This window comes from Argiope bruennichi, chromosome 9 (genome assembly GCF_947563725.1).
Source record: "Argiope bruennichi chromosome 9, qqArgBrue1.1, whole genome shotgun sequence".
Lineage (NCBI taxonomy): Eukaryota > Metazoa > Arthropoda > Arachnida > Araneae > Araneidae > Argiope > Argiope bruennichi.
Genome location: NC_079159.1, coordinates 29,532,472 through 29,558,284, shown reverse-complemented (window position 1 = coordinate 29,558,284; position 25,813 = coordinate 29,532,472). Strand labels below are relative to the sequence as shown.

General features: G+C 28.0%; 1 protein-coding gene across 2 annotated transcripts; it reads right to left on the bottom strand.

Moving 5' to 3' along the window:
- Window positions 1-4,666: 4,666 nt before the first annotated feature.
- On the bottom strand, window positions 4,667-21,604 carry LOC129985116 (intracellular coagulation inhibitor 2-like). 2 transcript variants are annotated; one of them, XM_056095030.1, is made up of 6 exons: window positions 21,517-21,604; window positions 20,061-20,325; window positions 17,838-18,280; window positions 7,956-8,220; window positions 6,220-6,662; window positions 4,667-5,321 (listed from the first exon to the last, which is right to left on the bottom strand). In XM_056095030.1, exons 2-6 carry the CDS (start codon window positions 20,310-20,312, stop codon window positions 4,784-4,786), a joined length of 1,941 nt encoding a protein of 646 aa, XP_055951005.1. In that variant the 5' UTR covers window positions 20,313-20,325; window positions 21,517-21,604; the 3' UTR covers window positions 4,667-4,783. The 2 variants fall into 2 exon arrangements, with proteins under 2 accessions (XP_055951005.1, XP_055951006.1); XM_056095031.1 differs by lacking the exon at window positions 21,517-21,604 and adding an exon at window positions 21,395-21,512.
- Window positions 21,605-25,813: the final 4,209 nt, after the last annotated feature.

Below are 25,813 nucleotides of genomic sequence, written 5' to 3'. Positions count from 1 at the left end.
TTCTAAAATTAAATAAACTATTTCACTTCATAATTATTTTAGTAATTCATTTGATTAATCCAAAGTGAGTCGAAATCATTAGCAACTAAATGTAGTGTTATAAGTAAGTCCATGCAACATAATAAGCAATTAAATATAGCATAAAAGATGCAGAACATGAATTATTTAATCAATTGATTAAATAACGTTTTCTTGAAGAAATCATGAATTTAGCTTGAGAATTTAAGTATTGTGATTGTGCCCTCTCATTTATATTTTGCTGAATTTCGATATTCACATACCGGTTATTACTTCTCAAGAAATAATGTTTTTAATGGAATATTAAATTTGCTATTTATTGCTGAAATACTTTTTTAATAAAAGTCATGCATCAGTCATTTTCTCATCATCAGTCAAAAGTCATGTCAAAAATGTACTAATTTTGTAGAGAAAAAAAAAACATGAAGAACGATTCAAAATACACTGCAAAAAAACTCCTTCGCTACTCCAAAGCCAAACCCGCTTCGTATTATTCTTTTACTTATAATTCCAGCTTCACATTTGACTTGCAATTCCATGACTATGGACCAGCCACCTTACTTTAAAGTGCAATTTGTTTGAAGAGGGAAAAGTTGATAACTTTTGATAACACTTAGATAAATTCGTAGATATTTGAATAGTATGTGTCTTATTAACACTGAAAAAAAAAGAGACACATTGAATGAAATCAGATAATTTCTAACTTAAAATGAAAATATTAAATCCAGAATGTAAAGTTGAGATTTTCTTATCAGCATATTATTTGTATATATATTTGTATTTTAGATTTTCTTTTTGTACGAATCAAAAATATTATTGATGAAAGTTCTTTCTCTATCTTACGAGATACAAAAATGTAATTGGGTACCTAATGAGAAAACGCATATAGAAAAAAATGCTTTATTTTTTAAAAAATAGTCTTTGGAAATAATTTCATTGTGAATAAATGTGAATTTGGATATTAATGCACTTTTTCAATTTCTTTTTAAGTATAAATTTGAATTTGGTCAAAAAAGCCAAACATGTGGAGTAGGAAACTCCTCTACAAAGGATGCTCTAGTCTGATAACCGTGCGTAAATGATTCTTTATTCTGATAAAGAATAAAATTTTAAAGGGCATTATTAATTTTTAAAAAAAAAGAAACTTAAAAGTATCATAATTCTTACTCATTTATTGGCCATGTCTTATTTACATACCAAAAAATAAAGATTCCATTCTTCATAGTTTAATAAATACTATGTAAATTACATCATCACAATCTTAAAATTAATTGAAATTTTCTTCATCTATTTGCAATAATAAAATTATATAAACGCCTGAATATGTAAAATATATTTTAGTTTAGAGTAATAAATTTTATGTTATAAAAAACATTTTTTATGATTTTTTTCTACTCCTTTCCTTGGAGGCAAAAAAAAAAAAAAAAATCTAATAAATGTATTGTAAAAAATGCACATTGGTGAAGAAAATACAATAAAACAATATACGCTTTAATTTATTTGGTAGTAATAATTAATTTAATTATTTATTAGAAATCCTTTCTCCTGGATTACAACAAACAATTTTTCTGTCATAAGCTCTAGCTGTTTTAACCGAAATATTAACCTAATCTTTTCTTGGCAATTTTCTCGGACTCTTTTTACTTAACACATGATATGTATGGACAGATATCTTCACTAGAAACCTTAAAAGTTTTAATGAGATTTAGATTTGGATAGAGTGTTAGAAAGTGTAACTACCCCATTAAATGTTGCATGAACTCTAATTTGTTAATCTTCGTTATATACATATAGTGTTGATATTGCTGAAAAACGAAAGCTGGCATATAAAATTCCAATACTAATTTATAGACATTTTTTGCAAGTTATTTTTAAAATGTCTGTATGTATTAATCTATCCATAAAGGATTAATAAACGAAGTTTCCCTGTTGCTCCAGCTGTCATACTATCTAAAAAGAGAATGAGTCGTCCCGTTTATTTAATGACAGAATTAGTTCGAATTAATTTATTTTAACAAAATAGTAAAAAAAAATGGGAAATAAGAGAAAAACTTTTCATTACTTCCACGAGTTAGCAAAAAATGAGCCAGACTCGAGACCATATTGGTAAAAAAAAAAATTGTAACGGAGAGAAAGTTTGAAAAAATTGCAAAATTTTCATCATCCAGTTATCTTATTATAGAGTTAGTTGCTTGGTCATTAGGTAAAAATCATAGTAAAAAAATGAAGAATTTGAAATAATACAAAAATTTGCTTTTTTATTAAATAGCTATAAACATATCTTAAATTCATACAGGTAAAAATATTGAAGAGAAAAGTTTCAGAAAAACTATAAAATTTCAGTTTTTAGTTTAAAAAGTATAAAATTTTAGTTTTTTTTATTATTATGAATAAGTTTAGAGCTTTTCACTATCGCTGTCAATATCATTTTATTGCTGTCATTATCACAGACTGCACTGGACAAATTATGAATATTGTACTTATAAAAATTCTTTTACAATTTTAATCATATATGTCAATATCATTTTATTTTAGCTCTTGATAAAGTAGACTGCACAAGAAAATTTATCAAGATCGATACTTACAATAATGAAAATTTATGGGAGCTAATTAATGCTTTGAAATAAAATCCAAACTTTTTCACAGAGATGTAATTTCTCTGCTTGTTTTTAGAGTTTGTACAAAAACCCGACTTTTTGAAAAACTGATTTTCAAATTCAATATTTCCAAAAAACCGGTTTTCGCAAAAAAAAAAAAAAAAAAAAAAAAAAAATGGAATAGGGAAAAATATTTAATTTAATTTATATAAAATAACAAAAAATGAAATCAATATTAAAGTTAAAATATAAAAAAATAAAGATTACATATACATATTACTTACACAAAATAACGAAAACTCAAACAAAAATTTCAAGTACAATTTATATTATTTTCACTAACTTAAATTTCTCCTAAGAAAATAGGATTTTAAAAAACATAAAATATTCACTTAACAGTCGCTAAGCCTTGTTCTTATTTTGAACACAATATTGCCTGAAATTGAAAATACTCGTGGTTTTATAGTTTTCAGGACATCAAATAACAAATATAAGTTTATTTGTTCTTTTATTCGTTGCAGCAAATAGTAAAAATTCAGCTTTCAGTATCTTTGGATTTGTAAGTTTTTTTTCAGGGTCTTCAAGATACTTATGAACTGATTTTTCTATGGCTTCTTGAAAATAAGCATTACTCTTATGTAGATTTTTTGGTTTGCTCTTCATCATAATCGGATTCCACATAAGGATTTGGAAATATTCTAGACAGTATCTTTCCAGATAATAATTTCGATTTTTGAGGCTAAAGAAAGTACACTAGATTTCATCGCTGAATTAGAAATGTTTTGTGGGTTATGCAAATATAGCAAAAGATTTGGTAATTCTACTTGTATTCTTTCTTGAATTTGTTCTTCTAAAACATATAATAATTTCAAACTTATTTCAGTGTTTCACTTTAGAGTTAGTTTTTAGAGTTTGTACAAAAACCGACTTTTTGAAAAACTGATTTTCGAATTCAATATTTCCAAAAAACCAATTTTCGCAAAAAAAAAAAAAAAAAAAAAAATGGTTTTTTAAAGTATACTTTAACTTGTTAATAAATTGGCATCTCATAGTTCTAAGCCTTCAGCTGTTAAACTAATCGGTCGCAACCGATAATTTTTTTTTTGAAGACGAGGAATATCTAGGTGTCTAGGTGTTCCGGAAAACCGGTTTTCTAATTTAAAAACCGCTTTTCAAATGTCACAAACTTACTTTAAAAAACCGTCTTTTTAAAACCGGGTTTGAAAACCGACAAACCCTACTTGTTTTGTAAGCAAACCATATCTAAATATGTCTTCTGGACTACAAAACACACAACTTTCCGATTAGAAAATAAAAATGTGTGCATTCGAGATGTTTACAGCCCTGCCCAATCTAACTAAAGGAGGGGGCATAGCACTTTTAATTTAAAGTAGGCGAGAAAGTTGTGGGGAGGCCATTCCTGCTAAGTTCTCTATTTCTTTTCTTTTCAATCATTGCTGATTTTTTCAGCATTATTTTTTAATTTATTCCTATTATTAGTTATTTTAATTTCTTTCTAAATTGCCATGTTTTCTTTTATTTCCAAGAACTGTTATTTTCATTCTTTTAGGCATTATAGATGCATTATTTCTTTCATTAATTTCCAATTTCTTCGCCCTGGAATTTTCCAGTTATAGTGTCCGCTTAGACAGTCATTTCTAAGAGGTTTGTATCTCAATTATTCTATATTCTTCACGAAAGCCTTGACACCATGGAAAAACAAAAAAATTTGAATATCTGGCGAAGAATAATTTGCTTTGAAATATGGTCTCTGTCAGCTCAAAACGATAACTTAATTAGATGTGCATTAAAAAAATTAGTCATTCATTACTAGAGCTTTTATTTAATATGAATATAATATAAATTCATTCTAAATAGCTATTTCTAATCTGAAGGAACTATAAGTTAAAATTATTTCATATCACAACTTCTTTTAGAAAAAAAAAAATTAAATCAGTCTGTGTTAATAAAAGGCAAAGAATAAATAGACAGATTTAGAATACATAAAAAAATATTTTATTATTCTTATAAGAACAATTACATCATTTATTAGTTTAAAACATTTTCCAGTAGTGAAAATCAATTGAAAAAAATTATATTAAAAGTAAAAACCTTATATCTTCCGGAAAATGTTTTTGCAGATTTTGGTTTTCAAACTCTAGATGCTACTACAGACTATTTACACGACCCAAGAACAAGATCAAGTTGCTACTTTTTTCAACAATAGCGAACAGGAAAGGATGGTCTGCTCTGAATCTTGGTTTTTCAAGATTGAGACTCGTCTCTTCTACATCGATCTCTGTCACTGCCGCTGCTTCGCTTCCTTCTTCATTCACCTCGATGACTGCTTTGTGAAAGACTTGACTTACGAACACGTCCCTGCTTTGGGTCATTCCTGAGAAGTCAGCCCCAGTCCTGAAGATCTGATTGGCACCAAGGGCTTTCATATATGGGGAGAGTTCTTTCTCGAACTGATATTTGAATTTTGGCAACGAGACATCTACCTCAGTTCTGTACAGCTGTCGCTGGACGTTGGTTAGTCTTTCAGGTGTGAAACTCTCTTCTAGATCATAGATTCCACATCTATCGTTTGGCAGCAAGACGAGCAGGCTGACATTTTCTCCCTTGTAAGGCAATTCCAGGGCTTGGAATTCATCGAAAGAGGCATATTGAAAATAAGATGTTACGTGCATCATAGGCACTCTCCTGAAAAAGAACCATCTTGATTCTTATAATAAATTATTTTAAATTTTTTAAAAATTTTTATTTTTACTACTTTTTATATTGTATTATTCCTTTAATTAAAATTTAAATATTTATCTATATTTTTTGACATCCTATCGAAATAATAAAGGTATAGAATTTTGATCATTTTTCAGATTGGTGTCTCTTTAACTAAAAATGGCTTAGAATAAAAAAAATTCTTCATTTGAAATTTGTTAAGCCATTATTAGAGTTGAAAGACTTTTAACTAAAAATAACTAGAGTTGTCTGTTGATCTTTATTATTGACTGTGGATATAATAATTATGCATCAGGCCAAAGGCAATAACACATTGCAAATATATTTGCAACTAGTGTGATAGTTTCTTTCTTTTGAAAATTCTTCTTAAAGTGTATTCCCAAAAAATTATTAGTTATTAGAGCATTAATCAAAAAATCAATTTAACTGCGTAAATTTATTTTTAGTGAAGTAATAATACTCATGAGTTCATGTTGTTATATTTGTTGTAAAAAATTTCTAATAATGAATTTTCGGAGTAAAAAATTTATTTAATTCTTATTTAAAATTTATGAATACAAGATTGTGATAATTTTAACTACATCAATATTAATAAAGTATCATATTCTATAAGCATTCTGTGATAAAATGTTCCTCATTTCTATTTTGGAATTTTTCTCGGTGGCTATGCGTGGTTGCAAAAATATTTGAAAATAAAATTCGTTTCATGAATTGTTGTATGTATGCAATCATTAAATACTTGTTTTGTCACTAATTGAAAATTGTTTGTTTTATGAATTAAACTTATTTACTGATGAACAATCTCTTTTTTTAATATGTTATATAAATATATGTTTAGTAACTCCATAAATAAATTTCCTACCTTGCTTCGGATTCCAGTCCATAGTTATAAAAGACTTTATATCTTGTTCTTTCCTGCTTGAACTGAGTCTTAAAAGTTCCTTTGAAGTACACAGCATTCAATAAGACGAAAATATTGGACGGGCTCAAATCGTCAAAAACCCTGTAGATCTTTCCATTCGTCTTCTCCCTGACATAATCGTTGATTTCTTCCACGATCCTGGGAGCTTCCCTAGAGAAGTCCACATTTTGTACAGCTGCTCTGTACAATTCCTGGACATTGCGTCTGTACTCCTCAGACATTTCAAATCGTTCATCGACAAGTAAAGCATTAGCGGCGTTGAAAGCATATTTATATGAGGAATACCTATTCTTTAAAATGGCCCTCAGGAAATAATTGAAAGTGCTGTGGACGAGTTCATCTGGTAAATCGGCTCTCTCATAACCTAGCACTTCTCTCAGTTCCTGCAATCAAGCAATATTATTTGTACTAAATATAAATGTATTATTTGTACAATCCATCAATACTATTTGTTAAAAATCTCTTACTGTTTTTATGCACATTCATACCATCATGCGATGAAAAAAGATTTATTTTCAGCATGTCTTATAATAAAATAAAGCAATATTTTCAGCACCATTCTACAATTCTAAAATGATGTCTTCACTTCTAATTCTAACTTAGCATAATTTCTTCTTCTTATACCATTATTGCTTTTACATATCACATGTAAATGTGTTTTTATTAGATTATTTTATTAATTTGCTGTACCTTATTCTAGTGTCAATTTGTATTAATTCCACTTTTGTTTCGCAATTTATCTGATGCAACCTTTTCTTCATTGATAAATTCATGCAATGAAAATCGATCTAAATTATCGCTCACACAGGTTATTAAAATATTGTATTTTTCTAACTGTAAAATTTTTAACAATTTAAGAAAATATTAATTTTTGAAGTCTTAAAATTTAATTAATACACTGCATTTTTTTCGAAAATGCAAGGGAATTTGTAAATATTTTGTGCATCAGATTTTATCAATTTAAATAAAAATGTATTGGCAGACCTTAGATATATTTTATGGATTTATAAATTTATATGGAAGAATAGCTTACATTAAAATCTTTGATATAATTATTTATTATAGTGTGCTTACTTAAAAATCTTCTCGAAAATTCCGAGTTAATTGTAATATGTTTTGATGAAGGTTTGTTGACAATTACACAAATAGTTAATTTTTAATTCGTAAAAATCTAAAAATAAATTTCATCTAGGGTAAAGTTGCTCAAGAAATTAATAAAGTTAATGCTTTCATGTTTTCATTTTAATTAATTATTAATTAAACTAGACGTTTTCATTTTAATTAAAAATAAATAAGCAAACTTAAGAAGCTTTTTACGTATTAACAAATGTGTATGAACTAATATTTTATATTAAAATCCTTGATATAAGTTAGCCTTAGACATAAGTTTGATATAAGTTAATTTCCTATAATTATTTATTCTGTATTTCAAAATTTTATAAAAAATTTCTATTATTTGAAATACGTTTTGCTGAAAGTCCATTGATAATTATTCAAATATATAATTTTTTTACAGTAAAAATTCAAAAAATAATTTCAACTCGGATGAAGCTAGATACATCAGCAAGAATTTAATAAAATTAATGTTCAAAGACCACATCCATTTATTTCAATTCCTGTAACCCGCTCATAACAGCAGCATTTTAAAATTCTGGTTCAAATTCATCGATTCTCACCTCAGCTGTTCCTCCTCTGGCTCCATAATAAAGCATTCCGAAAACAGTGGAGATGCTAAATGGCGAGAAAAATACATTTCCTGAAGTGCCAGATGCGAGTCTTCGGTGCAGGTTGAAAGCCAACTCGTTGTTCGCCAACGCCAATTTTCGAAAATTTTCCCTGGATACATAATTTCGACTGGAGATTACTCCCGCAGAAGCAAAAGCAACCCAGAAGACAAAGAAAGAACCGAACACACTAAAATTGCTCATGTTGTAGGCAGCTCTGAAAAAAAATATAAGTGAAATAAAATTAAAGAAAGGAAATCTAATTCACAGTTCTGTTGAGTATAGAATTTACGTAAAAATAATTCATGATTTTTAATATAAAAATTAAATCTTTATTCTTCATTTCAAAATAAATAACCTAAGATAAATACCATCTAAATACTGTAACAAATGAAAGTCGATACTACAAAAATATAGAGAGATCAGCTTTCATGTGTGAATAATTATATCATAACTTATTTAAAAGAAATTTGTAATTTGATAGTGGTTAATATTTATTTGATGAAAACTTTATTTTAATAAAGCGTAAGAAAAAGATTCCCAGGTTTCAATCCCAACTTTTATCCGTATCACCAAACAATGGTTTAATAATTGCAAATAATGTGCTTTTTATTTTACAAGATGATAAAGGATTTTAGACCATTGTATCCAGCATATGTATCCTAGTTGATATGAAATATTAAAACCATAGAGTGCCTATTGTTACACAAATCGACTTAGGTAGCGCTTGATTAAGTTTTTACATATGGGAGGAGACATTTTCTTTAAAAAAATTACTAAAAAATGGACCAACTGCATTTAACTGTTTTCTTTTCCTTCAACATTTGAACCTGTTGATTAAAAGTACCACTAGAGAACAGAACCTATGCCTTCTTCCAATTCAAGTCTTTGAAGTGTGCAATCAATGTCAAGGCTCGATACATATGTCAAAGAAATATATATCACGGTGCACTGCATATATATCCCATTCGTAAGAAAAATAGTAAAATTTAGTGTTAGTTCAATTTATATTAAAATAAATATCCTTTATTCTCAATATTTATTTCATAGAATGTTTTTCCTAATGTACAGTTAAGTTTTTTCAAACTGGAATTTATTTAAATATTCAAATCAACCAAACACCTCACATTTCGCAACGAAGTGGAAAATGTTTCAAGTTTAAAAGAAAGAACACCTAAAAGAACATTAAAATTCATCAAACAAAATCGATATTCAGCAATTCAAAACATTGTTTAAAAAATGTATGCTAAAAAATCAATTAATAATTTCCATAACAATATCTTAAAAAATTTCCTTACCTTGAAGAATTCAAGACAAAATGTTAACTTCTATGAATTTGTTTCCCATTTTATACAAAATTTGAAGTGAAATTTTGTCACACGAAACAGATGGGAAAGGAGAAAAAAAATTGGAATTTCGATACGGTATCTTTTAACGCAATATGCAAAGAATCACTATTTTCTTAGATATCATTTTCCAAAATTAGTAACAAAATAGATGAAGGATTTTTGTGATAGTTTGTTGTGTCGGGCAAAAATAATAATAATAAAAAAAAATGTCACGAGGAATGTTTTAACAATAAGCAGATGTGGATTTTTACTATACTTTAAACTTTCTCAGGATTAAAGATATGAATTTTCATTATCCCACCTTTCAAGGTTATTTCTTAATATTTTAGAGGTCTGTCCTATCAAATTCAAAAAAAGGGGGGGGGATTCAGCACTATTTACTAATTTTTCGCAGAATTCAAGGTGTCTGTAAAAATTTTTTAAAGAACACATTCCTTCATTTTTTTATTTTTTCTAAAATTTCGGGTCTATCATTCCGTAATGGATTATAAAATTCTCAATATGAACACATATTCTTCTCGACAATATATTCGACAACGAACCAATGCATTTAATATTTAAGAAATATTTTTAATTTCGTCAATAATGGATTTCAATGAGAGATGATCATTTTAAAGAAATTAATAAATAATAACATTATTGCAATGTTATAATTATTTACAGAAGCAAACTGAAATCAATTGATTTGTAATAAAACATTGAGTAAATTCTAATACAACTTACTATATCAGAAAAAAAAATTATTTGATTCCTTATATCGTTAGCAATCATTAAGAATTTATATTTAAAGAAAATATATTTTTATTACATATTATTCTATTAATTTTATTATTATTTATTATTATTTTATTCATCACATCATTCGTATGCTTAAATCTTTATTCGGTATCTCAACACAAAAATATTACTGCTTATAATAAAGTTTGAGCTATAATTTTTAAAATATCCTTATTTTATTTTAGCGATCGGGAATACGAAAATAAATTGAAATAAATGGGCAATAATTCATAAATGAATCCTCTACACCTTCTGTAAAGATTTTCATTTAATGAAATTTGCTGGTGAAAAAAAACTAAAAAAGAATTGTCTCTAAAGGACTTACGAAAAGAAATTACGATACAAGGTGTGTATATAAACAAATATCCCAACTATGCGGGGCTCATAAAATAAAACAAAACAAAGCACAACCGTTTTGTCAGAAACCGACAGTTGAAATTTTAAATCTGAAATAATTATAAGAGTCCAGTTTCAGTCTTCTCAGAAATATGAAAGACACAGCGGTACCATAATAACGCATCTCCTAATTTTCTGAACATGCATGATGGCTTTAAAAGACCGCAGATATTTGTCTTTTAAGTTCGTAAACGTTAGGTTGTAGCAGTGATATAAGCACCAGCTCATCTTGGGCATTTATAACTATGTTGAATTTCAACATTCAGTTAATTTAGATAAGTGCCTTAAAAGTTAATTGAAAATGTAATATTCCGAAGCACATTGTATCACTTAAAAATAAAGTCTTTAGAAAGTAGCAAAAATGTTATATGAAATTTCATACTTCATAATATGGTTCACCAATTTTAAAGCGGCATTCATTTTCACAAATAAGTTGTAAACGAAAAGAAAGTATTAAAATAGTGATAACCTTAAACCTCGACATTTTGAAACAATGTTTTTGTGAAGCTTGAACCTAATAAGAAAAACATTATTGGAAATTATGTTTATTAATGCAAATGTTTAGAATTACAATTATGTTAACTAGTGATGTAGTAAGTGCCTTTTTCATCAAGATTTTATGCCTGTATTAAAGTATATATGAAATAGGTCAAAGGAAATCTCATCAATATGCTTTTTTTGTATTTATTTGTTCCCAATAACTTGAATGGAATGGATCTAGATGGATGTAACTTGGTAGATATTTTTTCATCCTCTGAACAAATCACCTGAACGATATTATCATGTTCTAAATCAAATCCATCTACTAGTTAACTATTTTTTTTTATCTGGCCATTCATGTATATCTGAAAGTGATACAACGTAACAAGATAAATAAAAGAAATTCGATTTATGTTTTTGATGTATAATTCTGCATCAAAATTTCGTGGAAATCGATGACAGAGGAAATAAAATGTATATTCATGTCTTTTTTTTATGTGATAAACTCAAATACGAAATGTACAGTAATGCAGAAGTACACGAGAAACTCGTGAAGAGAATATCCCCAATGGTTATTTTCTTGTATTCGTTTCGCGTTATGGTTGTATTCCATCCAAGGACAATACAATATTCATCTGTTTTTAAATCTTCTCTATACTGTGAGAGTTACTGAGAAACGTAACAAGGAAAAAATAAAAGAAATTTATTGATGTCTTCTGCTTTCGCATGCGATTTTAAAGTCTTAAAATGTGAATTAACTCGAATGTGTAACATTCAAGTTACATTAACATTCTCTTTTGTAATTGTTTGTTGTTTTTAAATTTGTAACATTTTTTACATTAACATTTTTTAAAAATATTTTTCTGTTTGTTTACGATAACATATTTTAGCTATTACAATATTTTTATGCATATTAACTTTTTTGCGTGATATTTTACACTTTCTTTTCCCCAGATGTTACTTACGGATTTTATTGAGGAGTTCTCGACCAAAAACTCGAGAATTACAAATCTGCCTCCACCAGGCAAAACATTCAGCAAGGACCAAACGTATGATTTCAATTTTTTTGTCAAAATAAAATAGGGATGCAACATCTAAGAACTGGTTATTTCCGATTCTAGCAATTTCAAACATTTTAGGCAGATAGAAACAGCAAAATAAATATTCCGATAGTGCTGAAATGGGGGAGAAAGCTTCATTGCAACCATCCATACTCCTGTTGTTAAATATAAAATAACTAGGAAACACCTCTCAATAGATACCAGATATTAAAAGTCAAATACACTTATCATTACATGTCCAAAAACTTTCTTAAAACTTCAGATCCCGTGAACAAATACTGTGTTTCCTTACAAAGAAGTTATGAAGTTGGTGAAGATCATGGATAACAGAAAACATTACAGATAACTGGAAATTCCATAAATTAAAAAAATAATAATTCTAATTGTAAGTTACACCCACCCTGCCATAATATCCGGAGAATACAGAATCATTTGAAGGAATGCATCCGTCTCAAAAAGTGAAACTAATAGAACAAAAATATTTTAAATGTACCTGCAATTAATATTGAACTGTTAATTTTTTTTCATCCTTTCACAATAATTTTTTTGGGTTTAATTTAATTTTAATATAATTTTCCCCCAATGTAAAGCTGATATATACTCTGATATTTCAGTATTTTTCATTTATAGATTATTTTCTCCAAACTACAATTTATTTTCATTTAAGCGGGATATTACCTCGTATTTGTATCTGAAGTCTCAAAATCCAAAAATAAGTGCTACTTGGAAACATCGCAAAAATTTTGCGAAACTATTTTTGGCCTGTAATGACAAATTTTTTCTTAGTGTGATGAGAAGAAAGAGTTAATTTGTATGAAAAGAAATCGAATGGCATAAATATATTTTAATTAGTTTCTTAACCGTTAAATATCATTTCCGATATCTCAAATGGATATGCCAGTGAATATGTCAGAATTGTAACTGTGTTATTAAGAGCTTTTTGTTTGGATTTTTTTCTAACGAATTGCTGAAAATATTTCTGCAAGAAATAAATGTATCTATTTTGATTATACACTAATTAGTTACTATAAAATATTCGTTTTAATTCCTATTTATTCAAACTTATGCTCATTTTCATCGATTTGTATAATCTATTTAATTATTAGAAAACTACTACATTTTTACTCTGTTGTGCTTATTGAATTAAATAAACTATTTCATTTTATATTTATTTCAATAGTTTATTTTATTAAAGAATATTTACTTTTCTTTGAAAAAAAAGAGTCGAAATTGTTTGCAAATAGATATAGTGTTCTATGTAAGTCAGTGCAATATAATAAGGAATTCTATACAGTTTAAATGATGCAGAGCAAGAATAGAAGAAAGTAAGTAAGTTTAAATAGAAGAAAGAACGCAAGAAACAAGAAATTACGCAACTTATTTTCACGAATTTAAAATGAGAATTTAAGTTTTGTAACTGTGTCTTCCTTTTTATATTTTGCTGAATTTGGGATTTCCGTAATAGGTATTGCTTCTCTGAAATAATATTTTTCTTTAAAAGAAATATCAAATCTTATGTTTGCTATTTATTACTGCAACGCATTTTTAATAAAAATTTATATTTGTCAAGTTACTAAGTGTATAAAAAAGGGATGAAGAACCCTTTCACCACAAAATACGTAAAATTGCAAAATGCATTTGATAAGAACCCTGACATTTTCAAAACGCGAGCACTGTTGACACTTTAAAAAAATTTCAGTATTTGACTAACTCTAATGTTTTCTTTCAATACTTCAAAGCCAAAAGCATTTCGTTTTATTCTATCACTTATAATTCCAGCTTCACATTTGACTTGCAATCTTATGATTATGTACAAGCTATCTTACTTTAAAGTGCAGCTTGTTTGGAGTTGGAAAAGTTGATAACTTTTGATAACTTTTAGATAAAATCATAGATATTTGAGTAGTATGCGTCTTATTTAGACAGAAAAAAAAATAAATGCCTTGAATGAAAGCAGATAATTTCTAACTCAAAAATGAAAATAATAAGTTTAGAATGTAAAGTTCAGATTTTTTTTATCAGTGTTGTAATACTTCGTTTTATTTTAAATAGTGTTTGTAAATCATTCTATTGTAAATAAATGTTAATTTGTTTACAATAGAATACTAATGCATTATCCAGTTTTTTTTTTTAAATACAAATTTGAATTTGGCCTAAATGTCAAAGGTGTGGTAAAAGAAATACTACAAAAGATACTCTAGTCTCATGACCGTAAACAAGCAATTTTTTATTCTAACAAAAAATAAAATTTTAAGAGAGTATAAATAATTTTTCAATAACTGAAAATTTCCTGTTGTTTATTTTTATATTAGCCATTTCTTATTTACATACCTACTACTAAAGATTACATTCTTTATAATTTAATAAATAATATGTAAATAACATAATCATAATTTTTACCTACTCTTTTCTTGACGTCCTCCATGGAATCTTTTTACTAATCACATCAGAACAGATTTCTTGATAATATAATTTATAAGATCAAAAATTTTACTGATTTCACAATTTAGCAAGCAATGAGCTAATCTACAGAATCCTTCTGGCAAAGAAAATTGTAAGGAGGAAAAGTTTCAAAGAATTACAAAATTTTTATCACCCAGTTATCTTATAGTAGAGTTAATTGCTAGGTCATTTGATAAAAATTTGAAATAAAAGAAAAATTTGCTTTCTTATAAAATAGCTATAAAGCTATCTTAAATTTGTTCAGGTAAAAATACTGAAGAAAAAAAGTTTCAGAAAAAGTATAAAATTTTAGTTCTTTTAATTTTATATTATGAATAAATTTGTAGCTTTTCACTATCGCTGTCAATATCATTTTATTGCTATCATTATAGAATGCACTGTACAATATATGAATATCGTACAAGAATGCTTTTACAATTTTAATCATATCTATCAATATCATTTCATTTTTGTTCTTGACAAAGTAAACTGCAAGGAAAAATTTATGAAGATCGTTTCTTACTAAAAAGTGAAATGTTCGAGTGCAAAATAATACTTTGAAATAGAATCAATTTTTTTCACAGACATGCAATTTCTCTGCTTGTTGGTAAGCAAACCATATTTAAATAGGTCTTCTGTTCAACTACACACACAACTTTCAGATTAGAAAATAAAATTCTGTGAACTTGTAATGCCTATTTTAAGAAAAGGAGAGGCCATAACGCCTTTGTTTTAAAGTAGGCGAGAAAAATTTGGGTAAAACCCTTCCTGCTAGGTTTTCTATTTCTTTTCTTTTCAGGCATTACTAATTTTTTTCTGCATTATTTTTGACTTTATACCTATTATTAGTTATTTTAAGCTTTTTCTGATTTACCATGTTTTTTTTATTTCCAAGTTATGTTATTTTTATTATTTTAGGCATTATAGATGTATTATTTCTTTCATTAATTTCCAATATTCTTCACGCTGGAATTTTCCAATTCTATTGTACTCTTAGTAAGTCATTTCGAAGAGGTTTGTATCTCAATTATGCTATATTCTTCACGAAAGCTTTGACATCGTGTGAAAAACAAAAATTTTTGATTATCTGGCAATGAAAAATCGGCCATGTAATGCCGTCTTTACCAGCTCGAAACAACTTAATGAAATGCGCATAAAAAATGATTGATTAAATGATACAGGTTTTATTTGATACCAAAATGATATAAATTCATTCTCAATACTTAATTTCGGAGTTATTTCTAATCTAAAGCAACTAAAAGCTAAAATAATTACAAATCACAACTTCTTTTAGAAATGAAATTTAAATCAGTCAGATTTAAAAACAGGCGAAAAATTAATAGGCAAAATAAATAGGCAGGTTTAAAATAGATAAAAAATATTTTATTATCATAAGAAGAATCACATCGTTTATTTTCTTAAAATATTTTCCAGTAGTAAAAATCAATTTAAAAAATTATTTTAAAAGTAAAGATATTGTATCTTCGAAAAATGTTTGTCCAGATTTTGGTTTCCAAACTTTGGATGCTTCTACAGACTATTTACACGACCCAAGAAGAATATCAAGTTGCGGCTTTTTTCAACAATAGCGAACAGGAAAGGATGGTCTGCTCTGAATCTTGGTTTTTCAAGAATCAGACTCGTCTCTTCTGCAACGATCTCTGTCACTGCCGCTGCTTCGCTCCCTTCTTCATTCACCTCGATTCTTGCTTTGTGAAAGACATGGCTCACGAATACATCCTTGCTTTGGGTTATTCCTGAGAAGTCAGCACCAGACCTAAAGATCTGATAGGCGCCCAGGTCTTCTATTTCGGGAGATAATTCTTTCTCGAGCTGAAGCTTGAATTTCGGCAGTGAGACATCTACTTTAGTTCTGTACAACCGTCGCTGGACGTTAGCTAGTCTTTCAGGAGTGAAACTCTCTTCAAGATCATGGATTCCATCTCTTTCATTCGGCAGCAAGACGAGAATGCTGATATTTTCTCCCTCGTACGGTAATTCCAAGGCTTGGAATTCATCGAAAGAGGCATAGGGGAAGTAAGATGTTACGTGCATCATAGGCACTCTCCTGAAAAGAGTATTATCTTTAAGGTGTATGTACACACTTGAAACTTCAAAAATCGTTCGAAATATCGAATATTTTTTTATTGCTTAATAATGTTCTCTGATCCTTTAGCTTTCAAACGATACCAAGATGTTGTCAATATTCGAAATATTTCTCGAGTTATATTTAGTTTTCTTGAAGTGGTTTCATTAAAAACTCTAGTTACGATTTTTTTAAACTCATTTTATGAAGAATGATATTTTCCCACTATGTTGCTTCATTCAAACAATCATAACTCAACAATAAATTAACGAAATACAATTATTTGTGTATCAAAATAATCTGCATGAAATAGCGGATGTTTTGTGCCTCAATCAAAGTTATATTTATAGAAATACATTTTTAATTGCTATTTAAAAGTTAAAATTACAGAAAAAATCTCGCTTTTTCTGTTCATAGTTAATGAAAAAAATTGTTAAAAAAACTATATATTTTTATAACTTGATTGAGACAGACAACATAAAGACTCATACTAAGCATAATTTCCAACTGAATTGTGTGTCTGTACAAATTAGAAATCAAGATATCATATTTCAAAAAATATGGAAATTAGCTTATTAAATATTGTTTAATTAATTAATAACTAGTGTAATATGATTTTTTTTTCTCACTGAAATGAGTTTAAACATATATTAATGACCTACTGTGAAAAAACTGGATTTTTAAAGTTAAAATTAAAAATAATAAATCTTCTAGTGTGTACGTGCACCTTAACATAAAATTTCTGTAATGTTTTATCCAATTTTATTTCCAACATTTTTACATTATACTGTTTTTTAAAATAAATTCTTAAACATTTCATAATATATTTTTTTAATTTTTAATGAAAGCAATAAAATTGCAGAATTTAGATAACTTTTCAGATTGGTATCCCATTAATAAAAAATAGTTTAGAATAAAAGATTCTGTTTTGAGATTGATAAAGCAATAATTAGAAATGAAAGTCTTTAAAACTATAGGTTACTACTTCTGAAACAGTCTGTCCATCTTTTTTATTTATAAGTATTTTGTGATGAAGATTTTCTCCTTGGATTTTTGTACCTCACCAGAAGGCCATGATTCAATATTTTTTAAAAAAAAATGTATTTCATGAATTTCTACATGTATACAATCATAAAATTAAATATTCATCTCATACTTGATTCCAAATTCATCATTTTACAGTTTGTATTGATCCATTTAGCTACCAATATATCTTTAATAATTGCATCAAAACATTTCCTACCTTGCTTCTGATTCCAATCCGTAATTATAAAAAACTTCATATCTTGTTCTTTCCTGCTTGAACTGAGTCTTAAAAGCTCCTTTGAAATACACAGCGTTCAATAAGACGAAAACACTAGACGGGCCCAACTCGTCGAAAACCCTATCGATCTTCCCATTCGTCTTCTCCCTGACGTAATCGTTGATTTCTTCCACGATCTTGGAAGCTTCACTGGAGAAATCCACATTTTGTACGGTTGCTCTGTACAACTCCCGGATGTTGCGTCTGTACTCCTCAAACATTTCAAATCGTTCATCGACAAGTAAAGCATTAGCGGCGTCGAAAACGTATCTGTCTGTGGAATCTCTATTCCGTAAAACGGCTTTCAGGAAATGATTGAAAGTGCTGTGGACAAGTTCATCTGGTAAATCGGCTCTCTCGTAACCAAGGACCTCTCTCAGCTCCTGTAATTGATCAATATTATTTGTACAAAATACCTTGAGTATTGTACAGTATATCTTAAGTCATTGATCATCATTGGACGTGTACGACATATAAATTGAGTATCTTTTCAGAACGAAATTTCTCCTTCTTATATTATTCATAATGCTACTATTATTATTCATAATGCTGCTCCATTAAATTATAATGTAAATTTGTTGTATGTTATTTTTTTAGTGATTTGCATTAATTCAACTAATGTTGCACTGTTTATATAATGCATTCTTTCTTCTGCGGCAGAGAGCTTTCTGTAAGTAGTTATCCTTTGCTTTTATGTCTTCATATTTTTTTTCTCTGTTATAGAAATAATTTGTCTCTTTGTGTCGAAATTACGTTTAAGGTTTGTCTAAGAACTTTTGAATCGCTCTGTATATTTAGAACCGAATTCTTTCGCATTATGGTAGTATCACTTATGAATTGTTATGTTTACTCCATCTTTTATGCTCAAGCTATCCATATTTTTTTTTCTTTTTCAAGATATGAAATATATTTCTTAATTAAATCGGTGCCAGTCATTTAATTTAATTCATGTGAACACAAATTGGCTCCTTTGATTTTAAATTGCTTTGAGAGAAAGAGACGTTCTAGCCTTTAATACTTGTATGTACTTTATATTTGATTTATTATATGTTACAGAAAACGAGTATAATTATTTTGTTAACACAACCATTCTCCTATTTTGATTTTAAAAGCATCATATCTAAGAAGAGTATTTTCGTCTCAAATGAATTAACATCTCTTGAAGTCTATATAAATAAAATTAAAGGCTGAATTTTTTTAACCCAGTAAAAAACGAAACTATTGAATAAATTTTCTTCAAATTATACTCATAAATCCTACAAAGCATAATGAAGGTTTCAGTAAAAGGTTTGTAGCTTAATTCTTAAATAATTATTTTTTATTAATTGGAAATTCGTTTCTCATCGAGCATGCGCAATATTGCACAAGAAAGCAACTTAGCAGCGTCCAGACTATATTCATCGCATTTAATTTCAAATAGCCAAAAAAAAAAGTAAGTGAAATATTTTAACTTTCAATTAATAAGATTTTTTACCTTGTTGGAATTTAAATATATTTTCTTTAATTTGATTATTGCTTAGAGATGTTGCTTAGAAATTTGTCAATAATTGTTGGCCATTTTCTTACAACAGTCGATAAGTACACAGTTCAAAATGATTGATTTCATATTTCAAGCATTAGAGATACATATAAATAGACCCACACACTGAAAACAATTTTATACTCTTGTATTATATTATTTTTAATAATCTAAAAACTAATAATTTTCTCAAGTTTTAAAATATTAATTAATTCAGTGTAATTATTTCGAGTATATATAGAAGTTTAAGAACATTTGGCGCCGCAGATTTTTACAACTTAATTAAAAATAAATTTGGATCTAAGAAATATTTTATGTATTTATAAATTTCATAAAAGAATATTTTATAATAAAATCTTTCATGTAAATTAGCTCTATCTTTGCTATAATTATTTATTATCCGATAAATATTTCAAAATTTTCATTGAAATATGGTTTGATGAAATTTTGTTAGCAATTATACAAATAGTTAATTTTTCACTCGTAAGAATTCAGAAAATAAATTCATCACCGTCGAAATCGGTTATATCAGCAAGAATTTAATAAAACTAATGCTCAAAGATCTCAAACATTTATTCTTGTTCCTGCAACCGGCTCATAACAGTATCAGTTTAAAATTCAGATTAAAAAACATCGATTCTGACCTCAGCTGTTTCTCCTCTGGCTCCATAATAAAGCATGCCGAAAACTGTGGAGATGCTAAATGGCGAGAAAAGTATATTTCCTGAAGAGCCAGATGCGAGTCTTCGGTGCAGGTTGAAAGCCAACTCGTTGTTCGCCAACGCCAATTTTCGGAAATTTTCCCCGGATACATAATCTCGACTGGAGATTACTCCCGCAGAAGCAAACGCAACCCAGAAGACAAGAAAAGAACCGAGCACACTAAAATTGCTCATGTTGTAGGTAGTTCTGAAAAAAATACAGGTGAAATAGATTTAAGTAAAATATATTTTTAATATCTTAAATTTGCTATAGCGCTGTACATAGAATTTATGTAAGAATAAATAAAATAATCATAATAAGAATAAATAATTTGGCTTTTATTATAAAATTGAAATCTTTTTTTTATTTGAAAGCAAATATCACAAGGTATATTCTCTAAATGTGAAAACAAATGGAAGTCAGTAGTCATTATTTATTTAAAAGAAATTTGTAGCTTAGTTGAAGTTAATATTCAGAAGCTGAAGATATTATTGCTATTTAGTAGAATTTTATATTGATTTGTTGAAGTCTTTAATTTAATATAGAGTAAGAAGATGATTCGCAGAACGTTATCCCAAATCTTATCCACATCATTGAATTCTGCTCTAAAATTACAAAGAATTTCCCTTTTAATTTACAAGATAATGATGGTTTTTAACCCGCTGTTTCTAACCTATTTATCCTAATGAATTGCGCCATATATGAATCCATACAAATCCATATGAATTACGCCAAATGAATTACGTCCATATGAATTACGTCCATCCATATGAATTACGCCAAAAGCATGGAGTGTTTCCTGTTAGTAAAATGCCCTAATTTGTGCATGATTTAGTTTGTACATATGGGAGTAGAAGCAATCTTAAAGGAATTTCGGGAAAAATAGACAAACCAATTTCAAATGGATTTTTCCCTTCAAAGTTTTGAATTCTGTTGTTTAAAAGTCCTGCTAGAGGACATAACAGATGAATTTTTTCTTTCAATTCAAGTCGTTCAAATGTGTCCCGGCTCAACGCATATGACGAGTAAAAATAAATCATGGTTATACTACATACATATGTCTATTCTACAAAAAAAAATGCTAATAATTTTAGCGTTAGTTGAATTTATTTTAAATTAATTAATTTTTCTTCTCAGTATTTACTTAATTCAGTAGAAACTTTTGACTAATATATAATTAAGTTGTTCCAATTTCGAATTTATTTAAATATCAAAACTAACCAGACATCATTTCTGAACTAAAAGAAAAATGCTTTAAATTTAAACTAAAGAATACCTGAAAGAATATTCAGGTTCAAGAGGAAAAATAAATATTCAACAATTCAAAGCATATTTCTAAACATAGGTACGAAAAAATCAACTGATTATTTCTATAACACTTTCTTAAAAAGTCCTTACCTTGTAGAATTCAAGACAAAATGTTAACTGCTATGAATTTGTTTCCCATTTTATGCAAAATTTATTCGGAAATTTGGCTGCAAGAAACAGATGGAAAGGGGGGGAAAATCGGATTTCGATACGGTATCTTTTAACGCAATATCTAATGAATCACTATTTTCTTAGATATCATTTTCCAAATTTAGTAATGAAATAGATCAATAATTTTTTATAGTCTGTTGTGAGGGGCTAAAATAAAGAAAATATATCATTGTCACGTGGAATGTCTTCAAAATAAGCATATGCGGATTTATCCCATACAATAAATTTTCCCAGGATTAAAGATATGAATATTCATTTCCCACGGTTCAAGGCTATTCCGTAATATTTTCGAGATTTAAGTCTTATGAAATTAATTTAAACATATTTAGAAATATTTTCTTCATAATTCGTGGTATCTATAAAAAACTTTTTAACTATCAAATCCTTGTTGTTTTTTTTTTAATTTTATTTCTTCAAAAATTTCGGGTTTATTATTCTATAATGGATTATGAAAATTTCAATATGAACAAGTATTCTTTTCTACAGTATATTCGACAGCGAATAAATATTTTCAACGAATAATACATCAACGTATTTAATATTTAATAAATATTTTTAATTCCTTCAGTAATAGATTTTAGTGAGAGATGATAATTTTTTAGAATTGAATAAACATTAATATCACTAAAATATCATAATTATCCACAGAAATAAACTGAGATCAGTTGATTTGCAATAATACATGGAGTAAATTCTAATACAATTCTAATACACCTCTAATACAATTTATAGGATCCCTAAATTCGTTAATAGTCTTTAAGCATTTATGTTTAAAGAAAGTACTATATTTTTTTATTACGAATTTTTTTATCTTTTTTTATTATTATTAATCGTGTATTTAAATTTTTATTCTTTGTCTTAACAAAAATATTACAGTTTTGAATAAAGTTTTTGAGATATAATTTTTAGAATAAATGTACTTTATTTCTGCACTAGCGAATAATTATACAAGAATATATTGAAATAAATGGGCAATAAATGATGTATGAATTATCTACTCCTTCCGTAAATATTTTCATTTAATGAAATTTTCTTGTGAAAACAAACTCAAAAAATGTTTCTGAAGAAATCACTATAGAAGGTGTACAGTTGTACAGTCCCATGTTTGCTGGACTTTTAAACGAAAACAAAAGAAAGTAACAAATTTTTTTGTCAGAAACTAACAGATGAAAGTTAAAATTTGACATAATTATAAATGTCCAATTTAAGTACTTTCAGAAATATGAAAGATATAGAGGTACTGCAATAACTCATCTCATACTTTTCTAAGCATGCTTGATATATGCTTCTTAAATTCGACAATGTCAAATGGTAGAGATGATGTAAACCCCAGCTCGCACCCCTTTCAGCTATTTTAATGAAGGGCTTAAAAATTTGACTGAAAATGTATTCTTCCGAAGGACATTACGTAACTTAAGTATATAGTCTTCAGAAAATAGCAAGAATATTACATGAATACACATGCTTCATGATATGATTCCCCAATTTTTTAAGTCGGCATTTATTTATCCTGTATTTATGTCCCTAAATAAGCTGTAAGCAAGAAGAAAGCATTGTGATCGTCGCAACATTAGACCTCAAGTTTTTGAAACCGAGTTTTTGTGCAGTCTGGATCTAAAAAGAAAAAAAATTAAGAAATTATATTTATTAACACGAGTATTCAGAACAAGGATTTAAATTGGTGAAATTTGGTAAGTTTCCTTTGTATCATGGTTGCATGTCTGCATCAAAGTTTGTATGAAATCGGCGAAAGGAAAATTCTTCTGTTTGTTTTTTTGTATGCACGTGACACAATAACTTGAATGAATATGAGTTAGATGAATGTAGCTCAAAATATAGTCTCAGAACTTGCACAAATCACCTATACATTTGCATCAAATTCCAGTTAAAATCCATCCAATATTTAACTGCTCGTTAGTTTGTCCATTCATGTTCATATACAGGGTGTTTCAAAACTCACAGGCAAAAATTTAAGGGGTGTTACGAAACATCTAAACAAGCAATTTTCACCATACAATGCATGGACGGAGAGCAAACAGTGAACCGATAGGAGGAATTCGTTACTGTCACATGAAAGAACGAAACACCAAACGGATAGAGGAGGTACTGAATAATTTTATTGACAGTTTGTATGACAAAATTACAGAAACTGGCTGCTGTAATGCAGACGTTACACCTGCGACGTAGTGAGGGCACACTTTTTCAAACACATCCAGCATTTCTCCAGCAAACACATTCAGCAACAACAGAAATCCTGGAACTAGGTCTTCGTCGGAGATGATAGGGATTTCGTAGACGAGACTTTTCAAATGGCCCCACCGGAAAAAGACAGGAGAAATCGGGTGAACGTGCCGGCCAAGGTGGGCTCGCCCTGACCAATCCTTCCAACGCGTCTTTTCGGGAAATGTTAACTGTACAGTCTTGCGATTTCAAAAGCTTCACACTCGTCAAACCATACATAAAATGTATGTCCGCTTTTTCTTGAGTACTGTACATTGCCATACCTTCTTAAATCCACTGTAGAAATAACGATGTGTAAAAAAACTCGCGCTTTATTTTTTCCATTACAGCGCCATCTAGCAGTTCGCCGCTTGCTCTCAGCCCATGCATTGTATGGTGAAAATTGCATTTTTAGATGTTTCCTATAACCCCTTTAATTTTTGCCTATGAGTTTTGAAACCTCCTGTATATTTGGATGCGACATATCTTAAATAAATAAAACATGAATAAATGAAATCTTGTTTATGGTCTTGACACATAATTTATAAATCGATATTAAAATTGCCAACCAATTGATGAAAGAGAAAATGTTACATTGCATTTTCAAGTTTTCTCTTTCTACAATAAATCTAAGTATGAAAAAATATTGTGCTGACGAAGGAATTGAAGCATATAAGAAATCAGAGGGAAGATCCCTATGACTGCCTGCTTATATTTGTTTGGGAGTTACCGGTGTATTCGAACATAAAATGGTGCAATAAGTATATATTTTTTATTTTCATTATACCATGAAAAGTTGTCAGTTGATAAGAAATGTAATGAACAGAAAATGAATAAAATTCACAGGTGTGTTTTGCTTGTCATAAAGTTTGGTAATCATTAAAGATTAAGAAAATCGACTACTTTTCATTTATTTTAAAAATATTTTTGAACATGTTATAGCATTAGGTATCATTTTAACAATTAATATATTTTTTGGTGCATTACATTTTTTTAGGATTTCTTCTTATCAGATATTACTTAAAATTTGGATTCTCAGGCACTCGAGAGAAAATGCATTACAGAAATTACCCTCCTTACCACACATACACACACACACACACAGATAAAGAAATACTAAGGAAATCAAAAGTATCTTCTTAATATTTTAGTTGAAATACAAATGATAAAATGCATCAAAGAATTTGTTCTCTGCGATTCTGACAAATTGTTATATACTAAAAATGAAAAAAAAACTACTTTGGAATCATCCATAGTATTGCTGTTAAATATTAAAATTTAAACTTTCTTTAAAACTTAAATTAAATATTAAAAATCAATTAAACATATCATTACTTTTTTAAAAAATATCATAAAACATTAGATCCTCTGAAGAATGCAATGTTTTTTACGAAACTAAAATAAAATAGGTCTTGATACTGGATCGCAGAAAATGCTTCAAACAACTTGAAATTCAATAAATTTTTTTAAAAAATCCTAAAAAGGAGTCACACTTACTCTGCCGGGGTATTCAAAATGATTTAAAGGAGTAACTCAGCCACAAAGAGCAAAATGAACAGGTCAAAAATATTCAAAATATTCTGACTGCGAATAATATTGGACGGTTTTTATCTTTTCACAATGCTTTTTGGTTTAATTTAATTTTGATGCATATTTTCTCGAAATAGAAGGATTATACATATTCTGATATCCCAATTCATTAGCTTTCTCAAAATTATAATTTATTGTTATTTTTTGGTGATATTCCACATCATATTTGCACAAAATGCTACAAAATCGAAAAAAAAAAAAAAACATCACGAAAATTTTGAAAAAATATTTCAAGTAACAATTCTTTTGCACGTTTAAAAAGAATTTTTCTAAGTAAAATCTAGATGATTAGTAATAGTTAATTCTGCTGTAAAAAAATATATATATATAGTGTTTTAACTAACGATTTAGCTTTAAAATATTAAAAATTAATCAAAAGCAGTATATTTTTGCCACTTCTCTCGAT